The sequence below is a fragment of the Lampetra fluviatilis genome, chromosome 71 (genome assembly GCF_964198595.1).
Source record: "Lampetra fluviatilis chromosome 71, kcLamFluv1.1, whole genome shotgun sequence".
Lineage (NCBI taxonomy): Eukaryota > Metazoa > Chordata > Hyperoartia > Petromyzontiformes > Petromyzontidae > Lampetra > Lampetra fluviatilis.
The window spans coordinates 5632533-5647532 of record NC_136345.1 but is presented as its reverse complement, the minus strand read 5'-3'; the positions used below and the strand labels follow the sequence as shown (position 1 = coordinate 5647532).

Sequence of the window (15000 nt, the reverse complement as noted above, 5' to 3'; positions counted from 1 at the left end):
TCACTCACTCAGTCACTCACTCAGTCACTCACTCAGTCAGTCAGTCACTCACTCAGTCACTCACTCAGTCAGTCAGTCACTCACTCAGTCACTCAGTCACTCACTCAGTCACTCAGTCACTCACTCAGTCACTCAGTCACTCAGTCACTCACTCAGTCACTCACTCAGTCAGTCAGTCACTCACTCAGTCACTCAGTCACTCACTCAGTCACTCAGTCACTCACTCAGTCACTCAGTCACTCAGTCACTCACTCAGTCACTCAGTCAGTCACTCAGTCACTCACTCAGTCACTCACTCAGTCAGTCAGTCACTCACTCAGTCACTCAGTCACTCACTCAGTCACTCAGTCACTCAGTCACTCACTCAGTCACTCAGTCAGTCACTCAGTCACTCACTCAGTCACTCAGTCACTCACTCAGTCACTCAGTCACTCACTCAGTCACTCAGTCACTCACTCAGTCACTCAGTCACTCACTCACTCAGTCACTCAGTCAATCACTCACTCAGTCACTCACTCAGTCACTCACTCACTCATTCACTCACTCACCCACCCACTCACTCACCCACTCACTCACTCACTCACCCACTCACCCCACTCACCCACTCACCCACCCACTCACCCACTCACCCACTCACCCACTCACCCACCCACTCACCCACTCACCCACCCACTCACCCACTCACTCACTCACCCACTCACCCACTCACCCACTCACCCACCCACTCACTCACTCACTCACCCACTCACCCACCCACTCACCCACTCACTCACTCACCCACTCACCCACTCACCCACCCACTCACCCACTCACTCACTCACCCACTCACCCACCCACTCACCCACTCACCCAATCACTCACTCACTCACCCACTCACCCACCCACCCACCCACCCACTCACCCACCCACTCACTCACTCACCCACTCACTCACCCACCCACTCACCCACTCACTCACCCACTCACTCACCCACCCAGCCACCCACTCACCCACCCACTCACTCACCCACCCACCCACCCACCCACCCACCCACCCACCCACTCACCCACTCACTCACCCACCCAATCACTCACTCACTCACCCACTCACCCACCCACCCGCCCACCCACTCACCCACCCACTCACTCACCCACTCACTCACCCACTCACTCACCCACTCACATCCACCCACCCACCCACCCACCCACCCACCCACCCACCCACTCACTCACCCACCCACCCACTCACCCACCCACCCACCCACTCACTCACTCACTCACTCACTCACTCACTCACCCACCCACCCACCAACTCACTCACCCACTCACTCACCCACTCACCCACCCACCCACCCACCTACTCACCCACCCACTCACTCACCCACTCACTCACCCACCCACTCACCCACTCACTCACCCACTCACTCACCCACCCACCCACCCACCCACCCACCCACCCACTCACTCACTCACCCACCCACTCACCCACCCACCCACCCACCCACTCACTCACTCACTCACTCACCCACCCACCCACCCACTCACTCACCCACTCCCTCACCCACTCACCCAACCACTCACCCACCCACCCACCAACTCACTCACCCACTCACTCACTCACTCACCCACCCACCCACCCACTCACCCACCCACCCACCCACCCACCCACTCACTTACTCACCCACCCACCCACTCACTCACTCACCCACCCACCCACTCACCCACTCACCCACTGACCCACCCACTGACCCACTCACTCACTCACTCACTCACCCACCCACCCACCCACTCACTCACCCACTCACCCACTCACCCACCCACTCACCCACTCACCCACCCACTCACCCACCCGCCCACCCACCCACTCGCCCACCCACCCACCCACCCACTCACTCACCCACCCACTCACTCACTCACCCACCCACCCACTCACCCACTCACCCACTGACCCACTCACTCACTCACTCACCCACCCACCCACCCACTCACTCACTCACCCACCCACCCACCCACCCACTCACCCACCCACCTACCCACTCACCCACCCACCCACCCACCCACCCACTCACCCACCCACCCACCCACCCACCCACCCACTCACTTACTCACCCACCCACCCACTCACTCACTCACCCACTGACCCACCCACTGACCCACCCACTGACCCACCCACCCACTCACTCACTCACTCACCCACCCACCCACCCACCCACCCACCCACCCACCCACCCACTCACTCACTCACTCACCCACCCACCCACCCACTCACTCACTCACTCACTCACTCACCCACCCACCCACCCACCCACCCACTCACTCACCCACCCACCCACCCACCCACCCACTCACTCACCCACTCACCCACCCACTCACCCACTCACTCACCCACTCACCCAACCACTCACCCACCCACCAACTCACTCACCCACTCACCCACCCACCAACTCACTCACCCACTCACCCACCCACCCACCCACTCACTCACTCACTCACCCACTCAACCCACCCACCCACCCACTCACTCACCCACCCACCCACCCACTCACTCACTCACTCACCCACCCACCCACTCACCGCATGGCGTTCTTGAGCAGCTCAGGCAGGATGTAGTCTAGCGGCGTGGCCAGGTAGGGGAACCTCACCGCCACGTGTCCGTTGATGCGGACCAGCGGAGCGGCGCCATACTTGTGCTCGCACAGGCGGCGGGAGAAGTCGACCCAACGCTCGATGGAGCGTCGCGGGGAGAGCTGAGTGCAGATGATGCCTACGAAGTGGGGCTGGGGAGAGGGGAGAGGGGGTGAGTGAGTGAGTGGGTGAGTGGTGTGTGTCTATGATGAGTGGTGTATGTGGTGAGTGAGTGAGTGGTGAGTGTGTGGTGTGTAGTGAGTGAGTGGGTGGGTGGGTGAGTGGGTGAGTGAGTGAGTGAGTGGTGAGTGTGAGTGAGTGGGTGAGTGAGTGGGTGAGTGAGTGGTGAGTGAGTGGTCAGTGAGTGAGTGGATGAATGAGTGAGTAGTGAGTGTTGAGTGAGTGGGTGGTGAGGAGTGGTGAGTGTGAGTGGGTGAGTGGTGAGTGAGTGAGTGGTCAGTGAGTGAGTGAGTGGGTGAGTGAGTGAGTGAGTAGTCAGTGAGTGAGTGAGTGGGTGGGTGAGTGGTGAGTGAGTGAGTGGTGAGGAGTGGTGAGTGAGTGGTGAGTGAGTGGTGAGTGAGTGGTGAGTGAGTGAGTGAGTGGTGAGCACCTTGTCTTCGTGCAGGGCGATGTGGTGAGCAGCAAGCATGCGCATGCCGAGCCGGGAGGTGAGCGTCTTGTCGAGAAACGTCCTCACCAGAGACTCGTCCTGAGAACGGCAACACGCTCACCACTCACTCACCCACTCACTCACTCACCACTCACTCACCACTCACTCACCACTCACCACTCACTCATCCACTCACTCACCCACCCACTCACTCACCCACTCACTCACCCACTCACTCACCACTCACCACTCACTCACCACTCACTCATCCACTCACTCACCCACCCACTCACTCACCACTCACTCACCACTCACTCACCCACTCACTCACCACTCACTCACCACTCACTCACCCACTCACTCACCACTCACTCATCCACTCACTCACCCACTCACTCACCACTCACTCACCACTCACTCACCCACTCACTCACCCACTCACTCACCCACTCACTCATCCACTCACCCACTCACCCACCACCCACTCACTCACCACTCACCACTCACTCACCACCCACTCACTCACCACTCACTCACCACTCACTCACTCACCCACCCACTCACCCACTCACTCACCACTCACTCACCCACTCACTCACCCACTCACTCACTCACCACTCACCGCTACTCACCACTCACTCACCACTCACTCACCACTCACCACTCACTCACCGCTACTCACTCACTCACTCACCACTCACTCACCCACTCACTCACCGCTACTCACCACTCACTCACCACCCACTCACTCACCACTACTCACCACTCACTCACCCACTCGCTCAAAACTCACTCACTGCTACTCACCACTCACTCACCACTCACTCACTCACCCACTCACTCACTCACCACTCACTCACTCACTCACTCCTCACTCACTCACTGCTACTCACCACTCACTCACCACTCACTCACCACTCACTCACTCACCACTCACTCACCCACTCACTCACCCACTCACTCACCCACTCACTCACCCACTCCCTCACTCACCACTCACTCACTCACTCACCACTCACTCACCACTCACTCACCACTCACTCACTCACTCACCCACCCACTCACCCACTCACTCACCACTCACTCACCCACTCACTCACCCACTCACTCACTCACCACTCACCACTCACTCACTCACTCACCACTCACTCACCACTCACTCACCCACTCACTCACCACTCACTCACCCACTCACTCACCCACTCACTCACCCACTCACTCACCCACTCACTCACCACTCACTCACCCACTCACTCACCCACTCACTCACCCACTCACTCACCACTCACTCACCCACTCACTCACTCACTCACCACTCACTCACCCACTCACTCACCACTCACTCACACACCCACTCACTCACCCACTCACTCACCCACTCACTCACCGACTCACTCACCACTCACTCACCAACTCACTCACCACTCACTCACTCACCACTCACTCACCCACTCACTCACCCACTCACTCACCCACTCCCTCACTCACCACTCACTCACTCACCCACTCACTCACCACTCACTCACCACTCACTCACCACTCACTCACTCACCCACCCACTCACCCACTCACTCACCACTCACTCACCCACTCATTCACCCACTCACTCACTCACTCACCACTCACCACTCACTCACTCACTCACCACTCACTCACCACTCACTCACCGCTACTCACCACTCACTCACCCACTCACTCACCACTCACTCACCCACTCACTCACCCACTCACTCACCCACTCACTCACCACTCACTCACCCACTCACTCACCCACTCACTCACCCACTCACTCACCCACTCCCTCACTCACCCACTCACTCACCACTCACTCACCACTCACTCACCACTCACTCACTCACTCACCCACTCACTCACCATTCACTCACTCACCACTCACTCACTCACTCACCCACTCACTCACCACTCACTCACTCACTGCTACTCACCACTCACTCACCACTCACTCACCACTCACTCACTCACCACTCACTCACCCACTCACTCACCCACTCACTCACCCACTCACTCACCCACTCCCTCACTCACCACTCACTCACTCACCCACTCACTCACCACTCACTCACCACTCACTCACCACTCACTCACTCACTCACCCACCCACTCACCCACTCACTCACCACTCACTCACCCACTCACTCACCCACTCACTCACTCACCACTCACTCACTCACTCACCACTCACTCACCACTCACTCACCCACTCACTCACCCACTTACTCACCCACTCACTCACCCACTCACTCACCCACTCACTCACCACTCACTCACCCACTCACTCACCCACTCACTCACCCACTCACTCACCACTCACTCACCCACTCACTCACTCACTCACCACTCACTCACCCACTCACTCACCACTCACTCACTCACCCACTCACTCACCCACTCACTCACCCACTCACTCACCCACTCACTCACCACTCACTCACCCACTCACTCACCACTCACTCACTCACCACTCACTCACCCACTCACTCACCCACTCACTCACCCACTCCCTCACTCACCACTCACTCACTCACCCACTCACTCACCACTCACTCACCACTCACTCACCACTCACTCACTCACCCACCCACTCACCCACTCACTCACCACTCACTCACCCACTCATTCACCCACTCACTCACTCACTCACTCACCACTCACCACTCACTCACTCACTCACCACTCACTCACCACTCACTCACCGCTACTCACCACTCACTCACCCACTCACTCACCACTCACTCACCCACTCACTCACCCACTCACTCACCCACTCACTCACCACTCACTCACCCACTCACTCACCCACTCACTCACCCACTCACTCACCCACTCCCTCACTCACCCACTCACTCACCACTCACTCACCACTCACTCACCACTCACTCACCACTCACTCACCACTCACCCACCCACTCACCCACTCACTCACCACTCACTCACCCACTCACTCACCACTCACTCACCCACTCACTCACCACTCACTCACCCACTCACTCACCCACTCACTCACCCACTCACTCACCACTCACTCACCACTCACTCACCACCGCTACTCACCACTCACTCACCCACTCACTCACCACTCACCCACTCACTCACCCACTCACTCACTCACCACTCACTCACCGCTACTCACCACTCACTCACCACTCACTCACCACCACTCACCACTCACTAACTCACTCACCACTCACTCACCACTCACTCACCACTCACTCACCACCAGCTACTCACCACTCACTCACCACTCACTCACCACCGCTACTCACCACTCACTCACCACTCACTCATCACTCACTCACCACCGCTACTCACCACTCACTCACCACTCACTCACCACTCACTCACCACTCACTCACCACTCACTCACCCACTCACTCACCACTCACTCACCACTCACCACTCACTCACCCACTCACTCACCACTCACTCACCACTCACTCACCACTCACTCACCACCGCTACTCACCACTCACTCACCACTCACTCACCGCTACTCACCACTCACTCACCACTCACTCACCCACTCACTCACCACTCACTCACCACTCACTCACCACTCACTCACCCACTCACTCACCACTCACTCACCCACTCACTCACCACTCACTCACCCACTCACTCACCACTCACTCACCCACTCACTCACCACTCACTCACCACTCACTCACTCACCCACTCACTCACCACTCACTCACCCACTCACTCACCACTCACTCACCCACTCACTCACCACTCACTCACCCACTCACTCACCACTCACTCACCCACTCACTCACCACTCACTCACCACTAACTCACCACTCACTCACCCACTCACTCACCACTCACTCACCCACTCACTCACCACTCACTCACCCACTCACTCACCCACTCACTCACTCACCACTCACTCACCCACTCACTCACCACTCACTCACCCACTCACTCACCACTCACTCACCCACTCACTCACCACGCTCACCACCACCACCACGCTCACCACCACCACTCACCACCACTCACCACCACCACAACACTCACCACCACGCTCACTACCATTACCCTCACAACTGTGCAATCGGCATTGCGTGCAATCGGCATTGCGTGCAATCGGTTGCACGCAACAGATTGCGCGCGACCGGTCGCACGCAACAGATTGCGCGCGACCGGTTGCGCGCAACAGATTGCACGCAACAGATTGCGCGCGACCGGTTGCGCGCAACAGATTGCGCGCGACCGGTTGCGCGCAACAGATTGCACGCAATAGATTGCACGCGACAGATTGCGCGCAACAGATTGCACGCAATAGATTGCGCGCGACAGATTGCGCGCGACCGGTTGCGCGCAACAGATTGCGCGCGACCGGTTGCGCGCAACAGATTGCGCGCGACCGGTTGCGCGCAACAGATTGCACGCAATAGATTGCACGCGACAGATTGCGCGCGACCGGTTGCGCGCAACAGATTGCACGCAATAGATTGCACGCAACAGATTGCGCGCGACCGGTTGCGCGCAACAGATTGCACGCAATAGATTGCGCGCGACAGATTGCGCGCGACCGGTTGTGCGCAACAGATTGCGCGCGACCGGTTGCGCGCAACAGATTGCACGCAATAGATTGCGCGCAACAGATTGCGCGCAACAGATTGCGCGCGACCGGTTGCGCGCGACAGATTGCGCGCAACAGATTGCACGCAACAGATTGCGCGCGACCGGTTGCGCGCAACAGATTGCACGCAATAGATTGCGCGCGACAGATTGCGCGCGACCGGTTGCGCGCAACAGATTGCACGCAATAGATTGCGCGCGACAGATTGCGCGCGACCGGTTGCGCGCAACAGATTGCGCGCGACCGGTTGTGCGCAACAGATTGCGCGCGACCGGTTGCGCGCGACCTGTTGCGCGCAACAGATTGCGCGCAACAGATTGCACGCAACAGATTGCGCGCGACCGGTTGCGCGCAACAGATTGCACGCAATAGATTGCGCGCGACAGATTGCGCGCAACCGGTTGCGCGCAACAGATTGCGCGCGACCGGTTGCGCGCAACAGATTGCGCGCAATAGATTGCGCGCAACAGATTGCGCGCGACAGATTGCGCGCGACCGGTTGCGCGCAACAGATTGCACGCAATAGATTGCGCGCAACAGATTGCGCGCGACAGATTGCGCGCGACAGATTGCGCGCGACCGGTTGCGCGCGACAGATTGCGCGCAACAGATTGCACGCAATAGATTGCGCGCGACAGATTGCGCGCGACCGGTTGCGCGCAACAGATTGCACGCAATAGATTGCACGCAATAGATTGCGCGCAACAGATTGCGCGCGACAGATTGCGCGCGACCGGTTGCGCGCGACAGATTGCGCGCAACAGATTGCACGCAATAGATTGCGCGCGACCGGTCGCGCGCGACCTGTTGCGCGCAACAGATTGCGCGCGACCTGTTGCGCGCAACAGATTGCGCGCGACCTGTTGCGCGCGTGCGACTCACGCGTATGTGCTTGCGGCACTCGCGGAAGCCCTCGGCGAGCTGCGTGACGACGTCCTTGTGGTCGTCCAGCAGCTGGCGCAGGATACGGCAGAAACGCAGCTCCTCGTCCACTCCCACCACCTGCACACACACACACAGTCACACACACAGTCACACACACACAGTGTACACACACACACAGTCACACACACACACACAGTCACACACACACACACAGTGCACACACACACAGTCACACACACAGTCACACACACACACAGTCACACACACACACACAGTGCACACACACACACACACAGTCACACAGTGTACACACACACACAGTCACACACACACACAGTGCACACACACACACAGTCACACACACAGTGTACACACACACACACAGTGTACACACACACACAGTCACACACACACACACACAGTCACACACACACACACAGTCACACACACACACACAGTCACACACACACACACAGTCACACACACACAGTCACACACACACACACAGTCACACACACACACACAGTCACACACACACACACAGTCACACACACACACACAGTGTACACACACACAGTGTACACACACACAGTGTACACACACACACACAGTGTACACACACACACAGTGCACACACACACACACACAGTGTACACACAGTGTACACACACACACAGTGCACACACAGTGTACACACACACACACAGTGCACACACACACACAGTGCACACACACACACAGTCACACACACAGTGTACACACACACACACAGTGTACACACACAGTGCACACACACACACAGTGCACACACACACACACAGTCACACACACAGTGCACACACACACACAGTGTACACACACACACAGTGTACACACACACACAGTCACACAGTGTACACAGTGTACACACACACACACAGTGTACACACACACACACACACAGTGCACACACACACACAGTGCACACACACACACAGTGTACACACACACACACACACAGTCACACACAGTGTACACACACACAGTGTACACACACAGTCACACACACACACACAGTGCACACACACACACAGTGTACACACACACAGTGTACACACACACACACAGTGCACACACACACACAGTGCACACACACACAGAGTGTACACACACACAGTGTACACACACACACAGTGCACACACACAGTCACACACACACACACAGTGCACACACACACAGTGTACACACACACACACAGTCACACACACAGTGTACACACACACACAGTGCACACACACACACAGTGTACACACACACACAGTGTACACACACACACACAGTCACACACACACACAGTGCACACACACACACAGTGTACACACACACAGTGTACACACACACAGTGTACACACACACACACACAGTCACACACACACAGTGTACACACACACACAGTGTACACACACACAGTGTACACACACACACACAGTCACACACACACACAGTGTACACACACACACAGTGTACACACACACAGTGTACACACACACACACAGTCACACACACACAGTGTACACACACACACAGTGTACACACACACAGTGTACACACACACAGTGTACACACACACACACACAGTCACACACACACACAGTGTACACACACACAGTGCGCACACAGTGTACACACACACACACAGACAGTGTACACACACACAGTCACACACACACACACAGTGTACACACACACACACAGTCACACACACACACAGTGTACACAAACACACAGTCACACACACACACAGTCACACACACACACACACAGTCACACACACACACAGTGTACACACACACACACACAGTGCACACACACAGTGTACACACACACAGTGTACACACACACAGTGTACACACACACACACAGTGTACACACACACACAGTCACACACACACAGTCACACACAGTGTACACACAGTGTACACACACACACACAGTGCACACACACAGTGTACACACACACAGTGTACACACACACACACACAGTCACACACACACACACAGTGTACACACACACAGTGCACACACACAGTGTACACACACACAGTGTACACACACACAGTGTACACACACACACACAGTGCACACACACACACAGTCACACACACACAGTGTACACACACAGTGTACACACACACAGAGAGACACACAGACACAGTGTACACACACACAGAGAGAGACACACACACACAGTCACACACACACAGTGTACACACACACAGTGTACACACACACAGTGTACACACACACAGTGTACACACACACACACAGTCACACACACACACAGTGCACACAGAGAGAGACACACAGACACAGTGTACACACACACACACACACAGTGTACACACACACACACAGTGTACACACACACACAGTCACACACACACAGTGCACACACACACAGTGTACACACACACAGTGTACACACACACACAGTCACACACACAGTGTACACACACACAGTACACACACACACACACAGTGCACACACAGTGCACACACAGTGTACACACACACACAGTGTACACACACACACAGTCACACACACACACAGTCACACACACACACACAGTCACACACACACACACACAGTCACACACACACACACACAGTCACACACACACAGTCACACACACACACAGTGCACACACAGTGTACACACACAGTGCACACACACACACAGTGTACACACACACACAGTGTACACACACACACAGTGTACACACACACACACACACAGTGTACACACACAGTGTACACACACACACACACAGTGTACACACAGAGAGACACACACACACAGTGTACACACACACACAGTGTACACACACACACAGTGTACACACACACACAGTCACACACACACACAGTGTACACACACACACACAGTGTACACACACACACAGTGTACACACACACACAGTCACACACACAGTGTACACACACACAGTGTACACACACACACAGTCACACACACACACAGTGTACACACACACACACAGTCACACACACACACAGTGTACACACACACACAGTCACACACACAGTGTACACACACACAGTGTACACACACACAGTGTACACACACACAGTGTACACACACACACACACAGTGTACACACACACACACACAGTGTACACACACACAGTGTACACACACACACAGTGTACACACACAGTGTACACACACAGTGTACACACACACACACACAGTGTACACACACACACAGTGTACACACACACACACAGTGTACACACACACACAGTGTACACACACACACACAGTGTACACACACACACACAGTGTACACACACACACACAGTGTACACACACACAGAGTACACACACACAGAGAGAGACACACACACACAGTGTACACACACACACAGTGTACACACACACAGAGAGAGACACACACACAGTCACACACACACACAGTGTACACACACACACAGTGTACACACACACACAGTCACACACACACAGTCACACACACACAGTGTACACACACACAGTGTACACACACACAGTGTACACACACAGACACAGTGTACACACACACACAGTGTACACACACACAGCGTACACACACAGACACAGTGTACACACACACACAGTGTACACACACACACAGTGTACACACACACACAGTGTACACACACACAGCGTACACACACAGACACAGTGTACACACACACACAGTGTACACACACACACAGTGTACACACACACAGCGTACACACACACACAGTGTACACACACACACAGTGTACACACACACACAGTGTACACTCACACACAGTGTACACACACACACAGTGTACACTCACACACAGTGTACACTCACACACAGTGTACACTCACACACAGTGTACACACACACACAGTGTACACACACACACACAGTGTACACACACACAGTGTACACACACACAGTGTACACACACACACAGAGAGACACACACACACACACACAGTGTACACACACACACACACAGTGTACACACACACACAGAGAGACACACACACACAGTGTACACACACACACAGTGTACACACACACACAGTGTACACACACACAGTGTACACACACACACAGTGTACACACAGACAGTGTACACACACACACAGAGACACACACACAGTGTACACACACACACAGTGTACACACACACACAGTGTACACACACACAGTCACACACAGTGTACACACACACACAGTGTACACACACAGTGTACACACACACAGTGTACACACACACACAGTGTACACACACACAGTGTACACACACACACACACAGTGTACACACACACAGTGTACACACACACACAGTGTACACACACACACAGTGTACACACACACAGTGTACACACACACACAGTGTACACACACACACAGTGTACACACACACAGTGTACACACACACAGTGTACACACACACACAGTGTACACACACACAGTGTACACACACACACACACAGTGTACACACACACAGTGTACACACACACACAGTGTACACACACACAGTGTACACACACACAGTGTACACACACACAGTGTACACACACACAGTGTACACACACACACAGTGTACACACAGAGACACACAGTGTACACACACACACAGTGTACACACACACACAGAGAGAGACACACACAGTGTACACACACACAGTGTACACACACACACAGTGTACACACACACAGTGTACACTCACACACAGTGTACACACACACACAGTGTACACACACAGTGTACACACACACACAGTGTACACACACACACAGTGTACACACACACACAGTGTACACACACACACAGAGAGAGACACACACAGTGTACACACACACAGTGTACACACACACACAGTGTACACACACACAGTGTACACTCACACACAGTGTACACACACACACAGTGTACACACACAGTGTACACACACACACAGAGTACACACACACACAGTGTACACACACACACAGTGTACACACACACACAGTGTACACACACAGTGTACACACACACACACAGTGTACACACACACACAGAGAGACACACACACACAGTGTACACACACACACAGTGTACACACACACAGTCACACACACAGTCACACACACACACAGTCACACACACACACACAGTGCACACACACACACACACAGTCACACAGTGTACACACACACACAGTCACACACACACACAGTGCACACACACACACAGTCACACACACAGTGTACACACACACACACAGTGTACACACACACACAGTCACACACACACACACAGTCACACACACACACACAGTCACACACACACACACAGTCACACACACACACACAGTCACACACACACACACAGTCACACACACACACACACAGTCACACACACACACACAGTGTACACACACACAGTGTACACACACACAGTGTACACACACACACACAGTGTACACACACACACAGTGCACACACACACACACAGTGTACACACAGTGTACACACACACACAGTGCACACACAGTGTACACACACACACACAGTGCACACACACACACAGTGCACACACACACACAGTCACACACACAGTGTACACACACACACACAGTGTACACACACAGTGCACACACACACACAGTGCACACACACACACACAGTCACACACACAGTGCACACACACACAGTGTACACACACACACAGTGTACACACACACACAGTCACACAGTGTACACAGTGTACACACACACACAGTGTACACACACACACACACACAGTGCACACACACACACAGTGCACACACACACACAGTGTACACACACACACACACACAGTCACACACAGTGTACACACACACAGTGTACACACACAGTCACACACACACACACAGTGCACACACACACACAGTGTACACACACACAGTGTACACACACACACACAGTGCACACACACACACAGTGCACACACACACAGAGTGTACACACACACAGTGTACACACACACACAGTGCACACACACAGTCACACACACACACACAGTGCACACACACACAGTGTACACACACACACACAGTCACACACACAGTGTACACACACACACAGTGCACACACACACACAGTGCACACACACACACAGTGTACACACACACAGTGTACACACACACAGTGTACACACACACAGTGTACACACACACACACACAGTCACACACACACAGTGTACACACACACACACAGTGTACACACACACAGTGTACACA

At 54.5% G+C, this 15000-nt stretch overlaps 1 protein-coding gene across 1 annotated transcript in view; it reads right to left on the bottom strand.

Annotated features, from left to right (window-relative positions):
• The window catches only part of BCKDK (branched chain keto acid dehydrogenase kinase), a 53221-nt gene that overhangs the window by 5487 nt on the left and 32734 nt on the right, over window positions 1–15000 (bottom strand). Inside the window, exons 5-7 of the mRNA XM_078883556.1 lie at window positions 8702–8821; window positions 3214–3312; window positions 2553–2755 (exon numbers count right to left, since the gene is read on the bottom strand). Of these exons, the coding sequence (XP_078739682.1) occupies window positions 2553–2755; window positions 3214–3312; window positions 8702–8821 (422 nt within the window). The remainder of the gene's footprint in view (window positions 1–2552; window positions 2756–3213; window positions 3313–8701; window positions 8822–15000) is intronic.